We start from the raw sequence: 22,950 nt of genomic DNA, 5'->3' as shown, positions 1-22,950 counted from the left end.
GAAGAGGACATCACAATTCTTTTTTTTGTTAAATAATATATCTTTATTTAGCTTACAAAGATGCATACAATTCCGCATGAAAATCCACATAAAAAATGCACAGATTCTGACAGACACAGACAGATTCTTAACTGCGTTTTCTGCCAAGAGAGGAAGAATCCGAACAGATTTTTACAAGAGGAAATCCGCAACGTGTGTACATACCCTAATTGCATATTTCCTCCACTGACTTCCATAAATGTATTAAGTCATGGTTATAACTAGAAACTAGTGTTCATGTCTTACATACATATTATTTTCCTTTCATTACTACCAGGACTTAATGAGCTACAGGAACATCATTGGTGATCTGAAAATATTTCTTGATAAATACGAGTTTGACTTACTTATTCTTTTGGCCAGCTACTCATCAGGCGATCAGGCAACAAGACAACAAATAGCTGTCTATTCGGAGAACCCCGAATTATGTAACCAAGTAAGAGATTATTTCATTTCTAAAGTATCTATTATGTACTTGAATTTTATTTTGTAGTATGTACTGTACATATATAGTTTACAGTGCTGTTGTTTGTTAATCGATTTTATTGTTATAGAGGTTGTTTCACTATAACAAGCCCCATTTATTTAGCTGAATATTATGGTAGGTCATCTCTGGTGTAAGTCTCCAAGTACAGAGTGAAAGAATATTGTCAGGTCAGGTCACCCTGTGTAACAGGCATTCATGGCAAGGCTCAGTGTGGTAAAATCCGTAGACTTTTTTTTAAGTTATATTACATATACATAACCCATAAGACAAAGCACCATAAAAAAGGGATTTACATTGTTACACGTTTCAGTCTGATGCCTAAAAATGTGATGTCAATAGCATTTTGCCACCTAATCTGAGCAGCATAATATGGAGACTGAGACCCTGATTCCAGTGATGTATCACGTATTGGACTGCTTGATAAACCTGCACCAATGTAACTCTTTGAATTCATGAGCTCTGCATAACCCCGCCTCTAACACTGATTTGCTGATTTCTACCTATTGTTACACCAGTGCCATCCCTGCATGGCGCCTTACCCTCCCTACAGCAGGGACTCCGACTTACTCACCACTCAGGCTGCACCCCAACTACCGACGTGGCTCCTGTGTCTTGGGACCTGCGCAACCTCGCAGGTTTCCTGGCAATGTGTCTAGGGCGTGAGGGTGTGTGCTCCCTGCCTCTTAAAGGGGCTACGTGTGCACTCTTGATTTATCCCCAGCCACTTGCTGGGAGATACTAGGTACTTAAGGCACCTTCCCCTGTAGGGAGGTGCTTGAGCAACAATTGTCTAAGTCAGTCTGCAAGCTGTTAGTCTATTCTAGGTCCCTTCACCTGTCCAGTGTACCTGTACCAGTAGCAGCCTTGTCTGAATCAGTACTTGAACCTGAAACGGCTCCAGTGGTATCTGTTACTGAAACTGTTCCGACGGTACCCGAACCTGAAATTGCTCCAGCGGTACCTGAATTCACTCCATCGTACCAGAACCTGAAACCGCCCCTGCATTACTTGAATCCTAAATTGCAGCTGCGGTACCTGAAACTGCTCTGGCGGTACCTGATCTTGAAACCACTCCAGTCTGAAACAGCTCCTATGGTACCTGAACCAGGACCCGTGCTTTAGATACGCATTGACTATGCCAGCTTCAGTGCTGGTCCCGCCTTGAACTCCAATATCTTTCACCAGAATCCGGTCCTGTCTTGGACTCAGAGTACGTGTCTGCTGTCCTGACCCTTAGGGTCACCTGCTGAAGTACCAATATCTATCCTGGAAAGGCATCTGGCATCCACCTGTGGCTCCAGTCTAACCTCACCATTTGGGGCTCTTCAGAAATCCCAGGTTATCACTTAGTTATGTCCCTCCAGGCTCTCCTCGGTCTGTGGCGCAGCAGGTCTACAATCCACCAGCGTGACAGTTTGCTTAGGGAATGCACCCTGCTGATTCCAAGACCTCTCCGCCCTCAGAGTTATTCCAGAAGATGTCCATGCAGCGTGATCAGCAGGACAAAATGCTGTCCTATCTGCGAACAGTGAATTCTCCTTTGCACGCCTAGATGTTGGCTGTTCCAGTCCAAATTGCAGTAGCCGTGCCAGTGACTACTCAGCCTGCAATTCATGCATCTGGACCTACTCATAATCTGTCCGCTCCACCACTTTTTGATGTGAACCTCAAGCAGTGCTGTGGGTTTTTTAACCAGTGCACTCTGTACTATGATCTGCTTGCCCACCAGTTGCCCTCTGATCGGGCTAAAGTGTCATTACTGATGTCTCACTTGAGAAGAGAGGCACTGGCATTGTTCAATCCCTTATGGGAGAGAAGTGATCCTGTTACCTCGGATCTGCAGGTCTTCCTGGAGGCGTTCCATAAGGTCTTCGATGAACCAGGCCGTGTTACCATCTTCACTCTTCATGCTGCGTCAGGGAAGTCTTACTGAAGGCCAATATGCAGTCCAGTTCTGCACACCGTCTTCTGAATGTTGCTGGAACAATGAGGTGCTGGTGGCAGCATTCTGGGAGGGATTGTCTGCTAGAATTAAATACGAATTGGCTGGTCTAGACATCCCTGCAACACTGACATCATTTTCCTGATCATCTGTATCAACCTCTGGTTTCAGGAACGTTCCAGGGAGTCTGCGCATAAAAAGAAACTGCTTTGCCTGGATTCGTCTTTCCAAAGGCCACCTATTACTCGTCCGTCTGTGCCAGCTGTGCTCTCTGTGCTCATGCAGATCAACCACCTTAACCTAACCACGTAGCCGAACAATGGCAGGAACACCCTTGTGCCAAGGGACTGTTCTACTATTGTGGTAGCATGGAACATCTGATCCATAGCGTACAACCTACAGTAACCGTCATTCCACCATACTGCTGCATAACCAGCTCTATCCTCATCTACTGTATCCTCACCCATTCCTTGTAGATTGTGAGCCCTCGGGAGCAGGTTCCTCTCTCCTCCGGTACCAGTCGGTAACTCATTTTGTTCAAGATTATTGTGCTTGCTTTTTGTTATGTATTCTTTACACTCACTCTCTGAGTCCCTTCTCCCTCTTACAGACATAGCTTCCTTACATAACATAGAAGCTTCTGCAACTTTACATAACACCACAATAACAGCAAAACACGATTCGGCCACCCCCTTCTCACACAGCAAAACTTCTACAATCAACAGGCAACCCTGCCTGACCAGCCTGACCAAAGAACTGAGACGGGCTTCCAGGATTGCTGAGCGCAGATGGAAGAGACCCCATTCTGCCGAGCACTTTTTCGCATACAAGCAGTCCTTCTCCAACTTACTTTTCATCTCTCATATCCTCCCTGTCTCACAACCCTAAACAGCTTTTCAACACATTCAGTTCTCTACTCCGTCCCCCAGCACCTCCTCCCTCTCCTCTCATTTCTGCTGAAGACTCTGGCTCTTTCTTTAAGCAGAAGATCGATAACATCAGCGAAAGCTTTGGCCCGCATCCCCCAATACCCCTCCTCTTAAAGGGAATCTGTCACCTATTTTTTTGTATATGAGATGCTGCCATGGCCATCAGGGGCTTATCTGCATTCTGTAATGCTGTTGAGGGCAGAGTACTGCAGTGCGCAGGCGCCGGGAAAGGTCAGAGAGGTCCCACGCCTGCGCACTACAGTACTCTGCTCTTCCCTCAACAGGGCAGAGCAGTACACCTGTGCCGGAGCTGCTACAGGAATCAAAGATGAGGGCGTCATCGCTAGAAGATGGGAGACACCGGACTAGACCGCGACACCCATTGGACCCGGACCGCCCCTGGGTGAGTATAATCTAACTCGTTTTTCTTATCTTTCAGGTTACATCGGGGGCTAATCTACAGCATTACAGAATGCTGTAGATAAGCCCCTGATGGCGGTGGCTGCATCCCATATACGAAAAAATAGGTGACAGATTCCCTTTAACTGCTCAGCCCTGTTCTGCTAAAACCAGCTTCTCCACCATGACAGAAGATCAGCTCTCCACCCCTCTGTCAAGATCACGTCACCACTTGTATGATTGACCCGCTCCTATCCCACCTCTTACCTAACCTCACGACAGTCTTCATCCCAACCCTAACACATCTCTTCAACCTTTCACTTACAAATAGTGTCTTACCCTCTTCATTCAAACATGCCTCAATCACACCCATCCTCAAAAAGCTCTCCCTCGACCCATCAAAAAACCAGGGGAAGAGTCTTGAGGAGATCATTTGCATATTCCCAGTGCCTTCTGGGATAAGTGAAGAGTCTCCGCGAGCTCTACGATCACTGGGTTTTGGCCGTTGCAGCTGAAAAGAGGAAATCGGCGCGCAAATTTTGGCTCATCTTTCATCGTTTTTAAGAAATCTCAAGATGGAAGAGGCCAGGAGCCATTTGGTGAGCTGCATTTCTTGCTACATGTTCACAGACTTACCAGTGGAAAAGCCAAATTTCACATGCCACAAATGCAAGCTTGTGTCCCTGTTGGAGGAAAAGTTGCAAAATCTCGAAGAGAGGTTGGCTACGTTGAAGATCATTAAGGAAGGTGAAGAGTTCTTGGACAGAGCAGAATTATCTCTTCATGTTACAGAAAGAGAAGAAATTCGAAGTGCACCTGAAGAAACAGAGGAATGGAGACATGTGACCCAGAGAAGCAGGAGGATCAGGAGGCAGTCAGCACCCATACTGCTCAGAAACCAGTACCAGGCTCTCACGCAGGAAAATGATGAAGAAATACATCAGGATAAGACTTTGCCAACAAACAGCAACCTTGTACGCCTTCAGAGTCCTCCTGGATGGAGAAAGAAAAATGTTGTGAAGAAGAAACGGAGAGTGGTGGTCATGGGGGATTCCCTGTTGAGAGGAACAGAGGCCGCTATCTGCAGACCGGATATAACTTCAAGAGAAATGTGCTGTCTTCCAGGTGCAAAAAATAAAGATGTGTCTGACAGGATATCAGGACTCTTCAGACCTACAGATGACTACCCATTCCTGCTACTACATGTGGGGACAAATGACACCGCAAGAAACGACCTGGAAACCATCTGCAGAGACTTTGAAGACTTAGGCAAGAAAGTGAAAGAACTGGGAGCGCAGGTGGTCTTCTCTTCCATCCTCCCAGTGGATGGCCATGGAACAAGGAGGTGGAATAAGATTCTGCAGGTGAACAACTGGCTACGTCGATGGTGCCGTCAGCAACGATTTGGATTTCTGGATCACGGAGTGAACTACTTATACGATGGACTACTTGCTAGAGATGGGGTGCACCTTACGAAGACTGGAAAGCATGTATTTGGAAGTCGCCTTGCTACACTTGTAAGGAGAGCTTTAAACTAGAACAACATGGGAAGGGAAGCAAAAGACCAGAAAAAGCCATACACCTGACAAATGCTATTGAGAACTCTGCTAATAGAAGTGGAAAGAAAGAACAAAGACGAAAGAATCTAATTAATAAAAATATTGGAGAAAGAGAAACCAATCACAAACTAAAATGTTTCTATACTAATGCACAAAGCATGGGCAACAAACAAGGAGAATTGGAACTACTAACACAGGAAAAGAAATATGATGTCATTGGAATCACTGAAACTTGGTGGGACGATACACATGATTGGAATACAAGACTAGAAGGATACAACTTATTTGCAAGAAACAGACTTGATAAACGAGGAGGAGGTGTTGCATTGTATGTTAGAAACGCGTATATCTGCACAGAGATTGAAGCTTCAGAGACTGGGAGTTCTGTGGAAACTGTTTGGGTAAGAATACAAGGACAGAACAATGGAAAGGACACCATTGTAGGCATTTACTACAGGCCGCCTGTGCAAGCTGAAGATATGGATGAACTCTTTATGCATCAAATGGCCAAGTTCTCCAAAAAATATGACATAATTGTCATGGGAGATTTCAACTATCCAGACATTTGTTGGGAATCTCTCTCAGGCAAAACTAATAGGTCAAGGAAATTCTTATCCTCTCTTGCTGACAACTTTATCTTCCAAAAGGTAGGGGAGAAAACAAGGGGAACTGCTACCTTGGATCTAATCCTTATAAACAGGGAGGAAATGGTTGAGGAGGTAAAAGTGGCTGGAACCCTAGGAGGTAGCGACCATGCTATTTTAGAATTTTGGATAACTAGAGGCGGAAGACCTGTGAAGACTCAGACGTCAAGGTTAGATTTCAGAAAGGCAGATTTTAAGGGATTCAGAAAGATAATTGGAGGGATCCAATGGCTGGATATCCTTAAAGACAAAAATGTCCAGGAAGGATGGGAAATCTTGAAAAATGAAATTCTCAAAGCACAGTTGTTAACAATTCCGAAAAGAGGGAAGAATAGGAAGCATTTAAGGAAACCAGGATGGGTGAACACAGAACTTAAGCACATGCTAAAAAGGAAGAAAAAAATGTTTATAAAATGGAAAGAGGGAGGCATATCTAAAGAAGAATATAATGCTGTCTGCAGAATCTGCAGGGCACAAATCAGATTATCTAAAGCTGAAAATGAATTGAGGCTTGCAAGAGATGTCAAAAGCAATAATAAAGGATTTTGGGGATATGTCAAAAGTAAAAGAAAAGTCAAAGATGCTATAGGATTTTTACAGGATGAAAATGATGAAATGGTAAGACAGGATGTTGAGAAGGCTGAACTTTTAAATTCCTATTTTGCATCTGTTTTCTCTCAGAAAGGAAATGTAACACCAACTGTTATTCACTGTCCTATTAAGGGAATAGAAGAATCCAGGATATCTATAAACAGAAAGATAGTGAGGAAACACTTAGCTAACCTAAATGAATTCAAGTCTCCAGGTCCAGATGAATTACACCCCAGAGTACTGAAGGAGATAGCAGAAGAAATTTCTGAACCACTCTCCATAATCTTTGGAAATTCTTGGAGAACAGGAGAAGTGCCAGAAGACTGGAGAAGAGCAAATGTTGTTCCTATCTTCAAAAAGGGGAAGAAGGTGGACCCAGGCAACTATAGGCCGGTGAGTCTGACTTCTATACCAGGAAAGATCTTTGAACAAATTATTAAACAACATGTAAGTCAATACCTGGATAAGAATGAAGTGATCAAACAGAGTCAGCATGGGTTTGTAACTAATAAGTCATGTCAGACTAACTTAATTTCCTTCTATGACGGTATCACTGATTGGGTGGATCAAGGAAATGCTGTAGATATAGTATATCTTGACTTCAGCAAAGCATTTGACAAAGTCTCTCATACAATCCTTATTGAAAAAATGACTAAGTATGGAATGGACAAGGCAACTGTTAGGTGGATTCATAGCTGGCTTAGTGATCGGACCCAAAGAGTGGTCGTAAATGGCTGCACATCCAGTTGGAAGAATGTCTCAAGTGGGGTACCACAGGGCTCTGTCCTGGGCCCTGTATTGTTCAACATCTTTATCAACGATTTAGATGAAGGAATTGAGGGTAAACTGATTAAATTTGCTGATGACACAAAGCTAGGAGGGATAGCTAATACTAGAGAAGAGAGAGAGGATTCAAAAAGATTTAAATAAACTGGAGAAGTGGGCAGTAACTAACAGAATGGTTTTTAACAGGGAGAAATGCAAAGTACTACATCTGGGCAATAAAAATGAAAAAAGCATATATAGAATGGGAGGAATAGGGCTAAGTGACAGCACATGTGAAAAAGACTTGGGTATACTAATAGATCACAGACTGAATATGAGTCAACAGTGTGATGCAGCAGCAAAAAAGGCAAATGCAGTTCTAGGATGTATTAACAGAAGCATACAGTCTAGATCACGTGAAGTCATTATTTCCCTCTACTCCTCTTTGGTCAGACCTCATCTGGAATATTGTGTCCAGTTTTGGGCACCACATTTTAAAAAAGACATCAACAAACTGGAGCAAGTTCAGAAAAGAGCGACCAGAATGGTGACCGGTCTGCAAACCCTGTCTTATGAGGAAAGGTTGCAGGATTTGGGAATGTTTAGTTTGCAAAAGAGAAGAATGAGAGGAGACTTAATTGCTGTCTACAAATATCTAAAGGGCTGTCACATTGTAGAAGGATCAACTTTATTCTCATTTGCACAAGGAAAGACTAGAAGCAATGGGATGAAACTGAATGGGAGGAGACACAGATTAGATATTAGAAAAAACTTTTTGACAGTTAGAGTGATCAATGAGTGGAACAGGCTGCCACGAGAAGTGGTGAGTTCTCCTTCAATGGAAGTCTTCAAACAGAGGCTGGACAGACATCTGACTGGGATGATTTAGCGAATCCTGCTTTGAGCAGGGGGTTGGACCAGATGGCCCAGGAGGTCCCTTCCAACTCTACGATTCTATGATTCTATGATCCTCTGTGTCTAGCTTTCACCCAATATCATTTCTCCCTTATGCCTCAAAACTACTGGAAGAGCATGTCAATCTTGAAGTGTCCTCCCACCTCTCGTGCTCCGTCTTTGACCGGTTACAATCTGGCTTCCGATTGCATCGCTCAACTGAAATCTGCCCTAACTAAAGTCAACAATGACCTACTAACCGCCAAGAACAAACAACACTAGTCTGTCCTCCTCCTCCTGGACCTGTCTTCTGCCTTTGACACTGTAGACCATTCTCTCTTGTTACAGATTCTCTCATCTCTTGACATCACAGACTTGGCCCTATCCTGGATCTCGTCATATCTAACAGACCGGACATTCAGTGTCTCCCTCTCCCACACCACCTTCACTCCTCGCCCCCTGTCTGTCGGTGTTGCCCAAGACTCAGTTCTAGGACCCCTACTCTTCTCCATCTATACCTTTGGCCTGGGACAGCTCATAGAATCACACGGTTTGCAGTATCATCTCCACACCAATGACACGCAGATCTACCTATCTGGACCCGACATCACCTCCTTACTTATCAAAATCCCACAATGTCTGTCTACTATTTCATCTTTTTTATCTGCTCGCTTTATAAAAATGAACAGAATTCATCATCTTTCCCCCATCTCACTCCACCAGACCTATCCATCAATGTCAATGGCTGCTCACTTTCCCCAGTCCCGCATGCTCGGTGCCTTGGAGTGATCCTCGACTCTGCCCTCTCTTTCAAGCCACATATCCAAGCCCTTGCCTCCTCCTGCCGACTCCAAGTCAAAAATATTTCTCAGATCCGTACATTCATTGACCAAGAAACTGCAAAAACACTGGGACATCATCAACATCAATCATCATCTCCCGCCTTGACTATTGCAACCTCCTACTCTCTGACCTCTCCTCTAGCACTCTTGCACCACTCCAATCTATCCTAAACTCTGCTGCCCGACTAATCCACCTGTCTCCCCGTTATTCTCCAGCCTCTCCTCTCTGCCAAGCCCTTCACTGGCTTCCTATTGTCCAGAGGCTCCAGTTCAAAACAGTAACTATGACATACATAGCCATCCACAACCTGTCTCCTCCATACATCTGTGACATGGTCTCGTGGTATTTACCTACACGCAACCTTCAATCCTCTCAAGATCTCCTTCTCTACTCTCCTCTTATCTCTTCTTCCCACAACCGCATACAAGACTCCTCCCGTGCATCCCCCATACTCTGGAACTCTGCATTAACACATCAGACTTTCGCCTACCACGGAAACCTTCAAAAGGAACCTGAAACCTACAACCTGCAGTGACCCTCAGTCTACTGAACCACCGCACGACCAGCTCTACCCTCTCCTAGTGTATCCTCACCCATCCCCTGTGGACTGTGAGCCCTCGTGGGCAGGGTCCTCTCTCCTTTTGTACTTGTGTGCTTTGCATTGCTCATGTTTATTGTACTTGTCTTTGTATGCCCCTTTTTCACATGTAAAGCGCTATGGAATAAATGGTGCTATAGAAATAAATAATAACAATAATAATCCGTATATGTCCCAAGAAGTTGGAAAACTCCAATGCTTAGTGTCTGTAGGAGATGCTTCCCTTGGCAAAAGTAATTCCTCTCCACCATTGATTCTAACCATATCCATATCATGTGGAGGTTCTCAGTTTGTTTAGACAGCTTACCTGGATTTCGGTGCAGTTGGTACATCTGTACCAGATTCCCATTCAGTGCCTCCAGAGTCCTTTGATTGTGTTATCTGTTGATGGAAGAGTCTTATCCAAAGTCATTCATGTTGTGACTAATGAAGTAGAGCTCTGGATAGGAATGCTGCACACAGAGAAGATTGCCTTCTATCTGCTTCCTAGGCTGTTGCATCCACTTCTTCTGGGCCTGCCGGGGCTACGTGTTCATGAACATGTCCTAGACTTGAGATGCGGTGAGGTGCTCCAATGGAAACAGTCTTGCCATGAAAGGTCTCTTGTTGCTGTACAACCAGTTCAGCAGCTGGTGAAGCTATCTAATCTGCGATCCACTTACTGGTCATTCGTGGATGTCTTCGATAAGAAAGAAACCAAGACTGTTGTGAACTCCCTTGCTCGGATTTCTGAGCCGAAGATCCCTCTGCTCCCTCTGGTGGTTACTGAGAGTAGTGGAACTGGCCAGGATGAAGGAAGTGTCCCACCTGACGACGATAATTAGGAACCTGGGATTACTGGCTGGGAGCATATAATTGAGCTGGCTGCTCTTGGTGGTTGCTGGTGATTTCCTCCTTGTGCATTTGAAGTTCTTTTGTTAAGTGATTCTTTTGCTAATCCTTTGCATCTAATCTGATTGTGCCTTTTTTTGCTTTCTGCTTTGTTGCTAGGGTTCAGTGCTCCCTGCTGGGGGCAGTGCTGGGCCCTGCTTCATATGCTACAGCTTGCTCAGTCCCCTGATATGTTAGTATCTTTTTGCTTTGCTGCCAGTTTATACCAGAGTGCTGATCTAGTGGGGGTGAGGTCGCGTGGCCTCAGGTTTTTTGTACATCAGAAGTGTTGGACTTTTTTAGAGTTTTGTGCGTGATTGCAGACAGTATCTTTTCTGTCCTGTCTAGACAGCTTGGGCTGCCTATTCCTTTGGGGATCTGCATCGGGGCAGTTGAGATTTCACCTTTCTGTCTTTAGGCTTAGTTAGTTCTCCGGCTGTGACAAAGTGCCTAGGGCATCGTAGGAACGCTCCACGGCTACTGCTAGTTGTGTTGATAGGATCAGGGGTCTGAAATCACGCACAAAACCATAAAAAAGTCCAAATCAGTATACCTTTGGAGTGTGGGAGGAAACCCACACAAACATGGGGAGAATATACAAACTCTTTGCAGATGTTGTTCTTGGTGGGATTTGAACACAGGACTCCAGAGCTGCAGTTCTAACCACTGAGCCACCGTGTTGCCTATTGTCCATTGTCACAAGCAAAGACCATTGCTACACACGTGGTCAAAATTGTTGGTACCCTTCGTTTAATGACAGAAAAACCCACAATCGTGACAGAAATAACTTGAATCTGACAAAAGTAATAATAAATCAAAAATCTATGAAAATGAACAAATGAAAGTCAGACAATGCTTTTCAACCATGCTTCTACAGAATTTAAAAAAAAAATAAAACTCCGAATATGTAAAGGAGAATCTGGCTAGGGGATTCATCCAGAAGTCTAAATAAAATAAATAAGTCTTCTTCACTGTATTGAGCTGGCTTCTTTTTTGTTTAAAAGGAAGATGTTTAAAAGGAAGACCATGTACTGACTGTAGAGGTTGCAGCCAGATCACGATCAAAAACAAATATCCGTTGCTTGTGATCCTGGAATTGTTTGATTGCCTAAGGGTACTGTTACACTTAGCGATGCACCAGCGATCCCAACAACGATATGGATCGCTGGTGCATCGCTAAGTGGTTGCTAGTGAGCTGCCACACAGGCAGATCTCACCAGTGACATAGCAGCGGTCGGGGGTCGTTACTTACCTGTCAGACGCGGCGATCCTGATGTCCTCCCGCCCACGTCCATGCGTCGCTCATCGGTGCCACAGGAAGCGCCCGACGAGAAATGGTCCAGGACGTTCTCACGCAATCAGCAATAACCAGCGGGGGAGCCGGTCGGAGGTAAGTATCAAAGTACAAAACCAGTGACGTTACAGCGATATTGCTAGCGATATCGCAATGTGTAGCGGGCCCTTAAGAGGTGTCAGCATCTTCACCAAACTAGATCTGAGGGGAGCCTATAATTTAATCCTCATCAGCGGAGGAGTAGAGTGGAAGACTGCTTTCAACACCAAAGACAGCCACTATGAGTACCGTGTTTATGCAATGCCCCAGCCATCTTCCAAGAATTTGTTAATTACATCTTCTGTTATCTCCTTTACTACTTCATGGTTTACCTGGAAGATATCCTGATTTTCACTCCAGACCTGCCTTCTCATAGGAGAAATGTCTGCCTAGTCCTACAAAGACTTAGAGAGAATCGCCTGTATCCTAAGTATGAGAAGTGTGTCTTTGTACAGAGAGGTCTGCCTTTTCTAGGATATATCATCTCGGATATGTGGTTGAAGATGGACAAGGACAAGGCATCTTCTGTTCTCAATTGGCTGCATCCAGATGGTGTTAAGGCTTTTCAGTGGTTCATAGGATTTAGCAACTATTACCATCAATTTATTCCTCATTAATCTTTCCAGACTGCTACCATCACACCTATTATTTGCAAGGGTGCTAAGTCCAAGAACAGGACTCAGGAGGCATTTATTTTTTTAAAACAGGCCTTCTCTTCTGCTCCTGTTCTACATAGACCTAAGATAGGCAAACAATTCTTCCTAGAAGTGGATGCTTCATCCTCTGGAGCAGGGGCAGTTTTCACATAGAAGTCTTCCTCTGGTAGTATAGTAACTTGCAGGTTCTTCTCCAAGATCTTCTCTGCTCCTGAACAAAACTACTCAATTGGCGACCAAGACTTGTTGCTGATCAAAATGGCTCTAGAGGAGTGGTGTTATTTACTTGAAGGAGCAGTCCATCCGGTCCTCAAACACCAACCATAAAAACTTTGCCAAGCTAGATGGCCACTATTCTTTGACCGCTATGATTTTGTTCTACATTTTCATCCTGCTTACAAGATCAAGGCAGATGCCCTCTCTAGGACCTTTCTACCTCATGATAAAGAGCAGGAACTCCTGCACATCATTGAAAATACCAGGATGGTGACTGTGGCTCTGGTGAACTTGTGTCAGATGCCCCAACCGGGAAGACTTTTGTGTTGGAATTTGATAATAACCAAGTTCTGCAATGAGGGCACTCTTCTATGTTTGCCGGTTATACCGGGCTGAGGAAAATTATGCAACTAATTTCTCGTCACTATTGGTGGCCAACGATGAGAAAGGATAGTCTGGAGTATGTTTCTGCCTGTCCTTCTTGTGGTCATAATAAGACCCCTAAGCATTTTCTGTTTGACCATCTTCTTCTGCTTCCTGTTCTTTCAGCTCCCTGGCAGCACATCGCAATGGACTTTATTACGGACCTCCCTGTGTCCTCTGGTTGCTTCATTATCTAAGTTGTGGTAGACCATTACTTGAAAATGGCCCACTTTACTACATTGCCTGGTCTCCCATCTGCTGCCCAGCTTGGGAGGTTTATGCAGCAAATCTTCCGCATTCATGGGTTTCCTCTTCACACTGTGTCCGACAGGGATGTCCAGTTCACATCCAGGTTCTGGAGAGCTACTTGGAAACTGTTGAATGTGATTTGGGACTTTTCGTCTGCATATCATCCTCAGTCCAACAGCCAGGTGGAGAGAGTCAACCAAGTCCTGTCTAATTTTCTGCGGCATTTCAGGAATGTGCTCCATGACGTCTGGGTCAAGCGGTTGCCTTGGGCGGAGTTCTCTTATAATAACCATGTAAGTGAGGCTTTGGCAAAGTCACCATTCTTCATTGTTTATGGTCACTAGCCTGGTATTCCTCTTCTGGTGTCAGCCGCTTCTTGCGTCCCTGCAGCTGACACTCTCACTGAAGAATTCTCCAAGATCTGGAGGGATACCAAAGCCAGAAAAACCTTATGTATGTAGAAAGGGGATAACTGTTAATATTACAATTAAAAATACAGAAAGTAGTGTGTCTAATCCATACATAAAATACATAAAATAAAGGGTCAATTATTTATAGTCTAGTCTAAGCCCAAAGACAAATAAATGAATGCATAAATATCCATCCAGATCATATAGTGGATATAAGCAATAAATGTTTAACTGGTTACATAATCTACCCAAAAACAAATAGTTGCATGCCAGACAGTGGTAAATTTCAGTATAGTCATAGACCCATATTAGGATCCATGTATGGTCAATATTATTCAGCAGACAAAATATCAAATAACCAAAATAGAAATGATAATTATTTTTAACTTATATTTTTATAGATATCCTAAACCACAGCCCGACGCATTTCCCCCTAAATGTAGAGTAAGTAATAGTTCAGGACAGCAGGAGTCCTTTTACAGCACTGCTCTCCACAATTGAGTATACAGTAACTGATACCTTGATGAACCCCTTTCTCTACATTTAGGGGCTAAACGCATCAGGAAGGGTTTAGGATACCTTCAAAAAGATAAGTTTATCCTTTCTATTATAGTTATTTGATATCTGGTCTGCTGAATTATATTGACCATGCATGTATCCTATTATCGGTCTATGACTACTGTATGCTGAGATTTACCATGGTTTGGCGTTTTCTGGTCTATGTGGACGGTTGTTTTGGCTGGATGAATATTTATGCATGCAGCTATTAGTTTTTGGCCAGATTATGTAACCAAATATGCATTCAATTATTAGTCTTTGGGTTTATAACAACATTGGTTATTTATATGCACTTTGGCACTTTATCTGGGAGTAACATCATACTGAAGGGTACCAAAGTCTGGGGGTCTATGTCTTACATAAGAATGAAACTCATTCCTATTATGTCTACTTAAATAAAGACCAAGTAGCCATTTGGTTTAGTGGCATATCCGCAATATTTTCCCTAAAAACAGGGTTATTTAGCCAGACAAACATTTTATAAGCACTTCAGCATTTTATATTTAAATGGTGGTGGTGGTTTTGATAGGTCAATACACTCCCGTCAGCCCTTTTGACTTTTGTTGGATTAGACTGACTTTATTGGGCAGTCTTACCTGTTATATCTATTGACCGTTTATTTTATGTACCTTTATGTATGGATTAGACACACTACTTTCTCTAATTTTAATCGTAATATTATAGGTTATTTTTTAGGGTTTTTTTCTTTTGGTTGTCCAGAATACCAAAGCCACTCTGGAGAAGTCCCCCGAATGGATTAATAGGCATGGCGACTAGAGACATCTGGACTCACCAACCTTCCAGCCAGCAGAAAAGGTATGGCGCTCCTTAAAATACATCCACCTGAAGATGTCGTCTTACAAGTTGGGTCGTGGACCTCCAACAGATCAATGCGGTATCCTACAAGTTGAAGCTACTAGCCTTATTATATGTGCCTAACTCTTTCCACGTATCTCTCATCAAGCCAATTGTCTTAAGTCCCTTCTTCGAGAATCCGGGTAACAATCCTGTACCAGTCAGCTCTGACGATGCCTTCGAGATAGACAGCATCTTGGTTGTGAAGAAAATGAGAGGAAAAAACTTTTTTCTAGTGGATTTGAAGGGGTTCAGTCCCTAAGAGAGATTTTGGAAACCCAAGGAGAATATTTTGGCCGCACTTCTTCTGCAGAGGTTCCTGGCATGGTAGCGTCACTGCAAGGTGCTTCTCCCTCCCCTTAGCAGGAATCTCGACTTACTCACCTCCCTGGCTCCTGCCGCAGCTTCTGTATCTCGAGACCTGCGCACTCCGCACAGATTTTCTTGCAGAACACATAGGGCATGAGTGTGTGTGCCCACTGCCTTTTAAAAGGGCAGCACGTGCACTCTTGATTTGTTTCCAGCCAATTGCTGGGAGACACTAGATACTTAAGGTACCTTCCCCTGTAGTGCGGTGCCTTGCAACAATTGTATAAGTCGGTCGGCTGTTAGGTCCCTGTACCTGTCCTGTTTACTTGTACCAGCCTTGTCTAAATCAGTACTTAAACCTGAAATCGCTCTGGTGGTACCTTTTCCTGAAACCATTACAGAAGTACCTGAACCTGAAACCGCTTTGCCAGTACCTGAACCTGAAACCACACCTGCAGTATCTGAATCTGAAACTGCACCTGCGGTACCTGAAACTACTTTGACGGTACCTGAGACAGGACCCATGCTTGAGATCAGCATTATTTATACTAGCTTCAGTGCTGGTCCCGTCTTAACCAGCTCCAATATCTGTTCACCAGAATTCTGTCCACTCCTACCAATAAGTAATGTGGGTGGAGTTATACTGAGCTCAACATTTATGGTAAATCTACAGCAGATAAAACAGTCATTTAAAAAAAATTACAATCCAGTAAGTGATATACTGTCTCTACATCATATTGCTCTAAGATGGTGTAGCAAAAACCTGGTAACAGATTCCCTTTATAAAATCCAGGCCCACAAAAAAAACCCATAAAAGTTCCAGTAAGCTATGTCTGTTGAGAAAATCGAGCATTTCCGGACATATTATCTTAACCAGCTTCCATACCTCTCTCCAATATTTTCCATGATTCAGGCTCACAGTAGACAGACTTTCTGCTAATATTTATGGTTAGCCCAGCCGTATGTTGCACTTTATTATGCAGCTAAAATGTCCCATCTGAGTTATAGACATCTTATCTGTTGTACCTCACTTTATATTTATTTCTAATTACATGTACAATGTCATCTTCATATGTTTGCATATACAGTGTACACATATTTTTATTTCAATCCATTAATCAACATCTTTGCATGTCATAGGTGTGCTGTGAATTGGAAGAATGCCAAAATCCTTTCCTTGACCTTGAGCCATCAGATTATGGATGTGATCGTTTTTTTATTTATCAGCAAGACAGCCCTTTAGTAACTTGTGAGCAAGTGGCAGCAATCATCAAAGAAGCCGTCAACAGAAGACGTATTGGTGTTGTTCCCAACAGCCGGACATCCTCAACTGAGGCTGTTGCTGGTAGTGCACCTCTCTCACAGGGATCATCTGGTATTATGGAGCTTTATGGTTCTGATGTAGACCCTCAGCAAAATCCATCAAACTTCCCAGATAATCAACAGGACATTAATGGGTCAGTGCAGGCCCAAGTCGATGTGAATGTTGATCTTGTGAGCCCAGATAGTGGCCTTGCAACAATAAGAAGTAGCAGGTCTTCTAAAGAGAGCTCTGTTTTTCTCAGTGATGACAGTCCAGTTGCAGATCATGCAGGTCCTCATCCCAATTTTGCTCCTGGAATGGATTCTTATAGTTCTATCCCTGAATGTGTAGTTATTGAAGAAGAAACCCCCTCCACTAGGAATAACAGTGATAATCTTGACCTCTTCAGCTTTGACCTAGCCCCTAATGTGCGTTCTGAATCTTCATCACATTCTGCAGACTACTCTATGGCTGATGATTACTTTTTTCAGAGTGATTCCTCAGAAGGACAGCAAGCTACTGCTCAACAAGAACATGACCAACCCAATTTCTACAGAAATGAAGTAGCCAACTGTTCAACAAAATTGTTAAATTCCAAATCTGGAAAGACTACTTTGTTAGAAGTAGAAAATATTAGTTTAGTAGAGTTTGATGACAATTTCATGCACAGTCCTGAAAACCATGAGGATTTGTGTGACAAACATCCCAGTGTAAGTGATCTAGTTGAATTTAATTCTCCTTTATCTTCTGATGTTCCTGGACATACAGAAGTTAAAATTCCTCCTACACCTATGAACAGTCTAGTGGAAAGTTCTCCACTAGACAACGGACCTCCAACTTTTTTTCCAGAAGATGTTATAGAGAAAATTAATGAAATAGGAGCTGCTGACATATCTCAGGTTAAATATTCCTACTGGTGGAATGGAGGGGAACAAAACTTAACACAAGAGGTCTTGCTTAATACCGACACCTGGAGCTCAAGTGAACAGGAACCTGTGTTTAATAGCCCTGATTCATGGAAAGGCCAAAAGCAAAAAAACAATCTTGAAACTGGAAAAACAAATGGATCATTTCATATGAAAGTACCTAATTGTTCCAACAGGCACAATTATGATAACACCACAGGGCAGGAAAACAATACATTTTCAGATTTATGGAGCTCTAACCAGCCCATAGACTCAACTTCAGATCCATGGTGTGCCTCTCCAGATAGCTATGGACAAAGTGCTTATCAACCATTTGATACATGGGATTCTTCGCATAAGGCTAACCATACGAGATACTTTTCCAAAGCAAATGAAGAAAGTGAAGTAACAAGTGACCTTTCTTTAGAAAATCCTCCTTATATAAATGATCAAAGTAGAAGACTCGATCAAGAAATACTAGAAGCAGAGCATCACTCAAAACAAAAATGTGACACTCCGAGTCGATACTCAAAATGCTTAGATCCTGATGGAGAGGAATCAAATGATTTAATACACATAAAAAGAAACCTCTGTGTGTGGGACTTATGTCAAAGTAATAAAGAATCAAATGTTCTTAAGGGAGAAATTGATTGGGAAGACCCATTTTTGTCTTATAAATGCATGGACTTTACAATCCCTAGCACAAGCAAAGATTGTGTTGTTTCTCCTCCAGATACAAATTACTCAACGTCAGACTCAGTATCTTCCCCTTTGTACGAAGATGATATAAAGGATAATGAGAAAGCATGGGAAGAACCAAAAACAGAGCTTGTTCATGATAATGAAGAGTTGACATTGGATAAAAGTAGCTCTTCAAATGCAGAAAACATAAATAATTCAACTGAAACTATATATTCAAAAGTTCCATGTAAGACATCTGAAAAAATAGATGGAGTAAATTTCATGATAGAACAAAGTGACCATATGAACAACTTGACACCCTGTTCATGGCAAAACTTTAGTCTTGAATGTATGGAAGGGGAAGATTTAAAACAAAATTGCAGAGAATTGTCTAGTTATGAAAATGTACTCAAAACAAGCTCTGATAGTACACATCAGGTCCACTTTGCCAACAATGATTTAAGTCATTTTTTACATTGTGAGCCTCAGAGTTCTTCAGCAAGTAAAACACCAGATGATATTCTCATTAAAACTCATAAGCCATATGTAAAAGACAATTCAGAAGGAAAAGTCAGAATAAATGACCGTGATGATCACTCTTCTGTTAGGTTAGCAAGTATCAAACCACTTTCTCCTGATTTAATTAATAAGGTAGTCAATGTTCTCAGTGAACATCAGCTTGATGATATTCGTAAACCACATGAAGATGTGGCTTCACACACAGTAGATCAAGAACCAGACATTTGGGAAACAGATTTGCAGTATGACACAGAATCATCCTCTCTGAACACTCCTGATGATTTAGATGCTTTACAAGATGTCAATTTGTTAAGTAAATCTCCACAGTTTGGTTTCAGGATAGGATGTGATGAGTGTTACAAAAATACAAACTGTGTTATCCACTTGTCCCCAGTCAATGACACCCATAGTCAGACCAATAATAAGTATACATCACAGAATACAAGTTCAGAGGCAAATATCACATGTAAGCCCTATATTCATGAGAAAAGTTTCTGTACTAAACAGCAATCTCCTAATAGGAACATTGAAATAAAGGAAAATATATTATATGGTGACATCAATTGCAAACCTCACATAGATACTATACACACAGATGTTGAAGATATTACATTTCCATGTACAATAGTATCTTCCTCCCATAGTAACGATATATCAGCTGATTTAATTCTGGGTAGATCTAATGTTAGTGTTGCACAAGATCTGAAAAGTGACCCTTGTCACAATGTAAATTTCCTCAGTGGCTCTCCCAATTCTAGTTCACCAAGCCCAGAATTAGCTGACAACTTGGGTACAATACATGGTGACATTTTATATGGAAATAAAATAGACAATTCCTTCGTGTCAAAGACTGCCTATCATGACAACACATTGGATCTTGATAGTATTTACCCTTCTAACATATCATCTGGTATGATTAGTAAAGTTCCTCTGAATCTGGATATTTGGAACACACAAATTTGTGAAGATTCCGAATCTTCATCAAGTCCTGTGTCAAATGATGTACTTGACCATCCCAGCCCAATTGATAGTAATGTTAAAAATTGTTTCCAGGCAAAGGTGTTGGATATGGAACCAACAATTACATGTTTTAATGATACTCATTCCACTTCAACTACACCCGGCACAGAAGAAGAAAGTTTGGAGGAACAATTAGATTGCTTCAATGATTATCCCTCATCAGAGTATAATGTAATAAAGGGCACAGCAGAATGTCTTAATAATCTTTCAGATGAAGCAAAACAATCAAAACTGGGTCCAAACAGTCTTTTCGATCTAAGCTGCCCTACTTTTAACAATTTACACCCAGTTAACGGTGAGTATGAGGAAAATGCCAAAATTGTAAACCCATCAGAAACTGGAAAGGAACATGAAGATAAAAATACTCAATTATTAGATTGTGTGGGTGAAGAGGAATACATATGTTCACAAGTGTGCTACGAATCAAACATGGACACCATCTCAGATAATGAACCTGGTCCAAATGTTGGTATTGAAAGTTTAAGTCAAGTAAATGTATTGTCATACAACATAGATCTTCTTGCTCAAGCTTATGAAGGCAAAGCTGCAGATGAACAAAGTAACAGTGATGCGCATGCTATAAGAAAGTCATCAGACATTATAGACGATATTGAACAATCCCAGCTAGTCTATAAAGATGACTTGTCTTCTGATATTCTAGATCGACACAATGACATGGAAAGTAGCTTTGAGCACTGTGAAGCATTTTCCAAAGATGGTCCTAATAAAACTGACTATATCCCAGATATCCTAGATGACTACACTCAACAATCCTCTCCATTCCTTTACGTAGAACCAGATCTATGGAACATGACAGAGAAAGCCTACACTAAACAATCAGTGGGTGACAGTCTTGATGAACTTTATAGCTGTGAAAACATTTCTCTGACTTCTGTTAGCCCAGATCTGTGCCAAGAATATGAATGCAGTCAAACGTATCGGAAACTTGGAAGCATGGGCACAGACAGTATTCCGAGGATAAGAGCACTATCTGAAAATACAAATGAAATACAAGGTACTGCTCATGGCGAAGAGACAAAAATATCACATTCACTCCCGTCGCTTGCATGTGATGACCATACTTTGAAGTCTTTCAACACTATTGAGAAAGTAGACTTAGCAGTCAACCCTACAAATTTTGGTGAGTGAAGTATTATTATTATTTTATTTAGCACCATTAATTCCACAGCACTTTACAGGTACTATCATCACCGTCCCCGTTGGGTCTCGCAATCTAATGTGTATGTCTTTAGATTGTGGGAGGAACCCCATGCAAACATGGGGAGAACATATAAACACTTATCAGATATTGTCCTTGGATTTGAACCAATTATCCACTTCAAAACAACAGTGCTAATCACTGAGCCACCGTGCTGACCATACGTTATATAAATTGTGAAACTGAGAGCTCTTGCTTTTAATTTTAGCTTGATCTATAGCATCCAAAAAAGTTAAAACATTTTTAACATTTTTATTAGGTCAGAAAATTCTAGCATAATACTTTCAGGACATCTAATGTAATACATACAGGACATTCAACTTAAATGAAGTGTTTGGAAGCAAGATATTTCATGGAAAAGAGCTGAAACTTATATACAGTAGAGGGAGAACTCACGAGTTATATATGAAGGGTAACACAAATTTCCAGCAGGTGGCAGCACTGGTCCATTACAACTGTCTAAAGTTAATAACAATATTTAGAATTGAAAGTCCTCAGTGGTTGATACCTTTTAATGGCTAACTGAAAAGATGGTAACAAATTGCAAGCTTTCGAGACTACTCAGGTCTCTTCAACAGGCTAAATTAATACAACATTTGAAGATCTATTTACTGACTAACATGGTACAAAGATATATATCTTTCCTGTATCAAAATACGATGTACAATACAAAATAATATTGTGGTACCGTGTTAGCCAGAAAAATAGATGTAAATACTTATGTCCCCAAAAATATTGAGAAAAGTATTCAAGGAATGATACCTTTATTGGCTATCCAGAGAAATTATATTTGCAAGCAAGCTTTCAGGGCTCAGAAGGCCCCTTCATCAGGCTAGATTACAAGTGAATTACTGAGAAGAGATGGCACCATTTAAATAGGAATTACAACAGGACATGAGGTGATACAGGCCAAGGAAATCAAATTAAGTTTTTCGTTACATATGTAAATGAGGTGGAAGTGTTCTATTAGAGATCTGAAGACCTTCTTGTGGAGGTGTGAACTATGTCCATATAATGAGTCATGAATCCAGGTGTCAAATTCTGTGCTATTGTTAGAGATTGAAACATATTTATAAATTTGAACTCCCATATCTGCCAAGCTGTGTCCAGGTTTAGAGAAGTGTATTCCTACTGGTGTGTCCAGCTCATTTTTTATCGTATTTCTATGCAGATTCATCCTTGTTTGAAGTTTTTGTTTAGTTTCTCCTATGTATGTCCCTGCATTTCACCTTGTACATTGTATCATGAACACGACATTGGAGGATGTACATGAAAAATAGTCCATGATCTTATAGTCCTGATTTGTGTTGGGTATGTGGACTTTATCTGTTGGTGATATGTGGGTGCAGGTCTTGCATTTCTTACTGTTACAGGGAACTGTGCCTGTCTCTGATGGTCATGTGAGGGCACTTCTGACCTGACAAGGATATATCTTAGGTTGGGAGGCTGTTTGTAGGAGAGCAGTGGTAGTTCTGGGAATATCGCTTTCAGTCTGTGGTCTCTGTGGAATATGGGTTGGAGGTCAGCGCCAATTTTCCTTAAAATGTTCATGTGAGGGTTGTACATGACCACAAGCGGCACCCTGTTGTTGTTATCCTCCTTCTGTTTGTAATCCAGGAGACTGCTTCTTGGGATCCTTGTAGCTCTGTGAATCTGTTCATCAATTACAAGTGGATGATATCCTTGGTGTAGGAATGTTTTCCTAAGTGATAGTAGTTGTAGTTTTCTATCCTC

General features: G+C 42.0%; 1 protein-coding gene across 11 annotated transcripts in view; it reads left to right on the top strand.

The window, feature by feature from the left end:
• The first annotated feature begins 322 nt into the window (after positions 1–322).
• Positions 323–22,950, top strand: part of PRUNE2 (prune homolog 2 with BCH domain) — a 289,573-nt gene continuing 266,945 nt past the window's right edge. For all 11 annotated transcript variants that reach the window (XR_012220026.1, XR_012220025.1, XM_073543795.1 and 8 more), the window contains exons 1-2: positions 323–475; positions 16,710–21,138. Coding sequence is in view for 9 of the 11 variants with exons in the window: in XM_073543795.1 (XP_073399896.1) it covers positions 323–475; positions 16,710–21,138 (4,582 nt within the window). In the remaining 2 variants the exon portion in view is untranslated. The remainder of the gene's footprint in view (positions 476–16,709; positions 21,139–22,950) is intronic.

Source organism: Dendrobates tinctorius, unplaced genomic scaffold (genome assembly GCF_039654945.1).
Source record: "Dendrobates tinctorius isolate UK_male_01 unplaced genomic scaffold, ASM3965494v1 ptg000134l, whole genome shotgun sequence".
Classification (NCBI taxonomy): Eukaryota; Metazoa; Chordata; class Amphibia; order Anura; family Dendrobatidae; genus Dendrobates; species Dendrobates tinctorius.
This window is presented reverse-complemented; position numbering and strand designations above follow the sequence as displayed.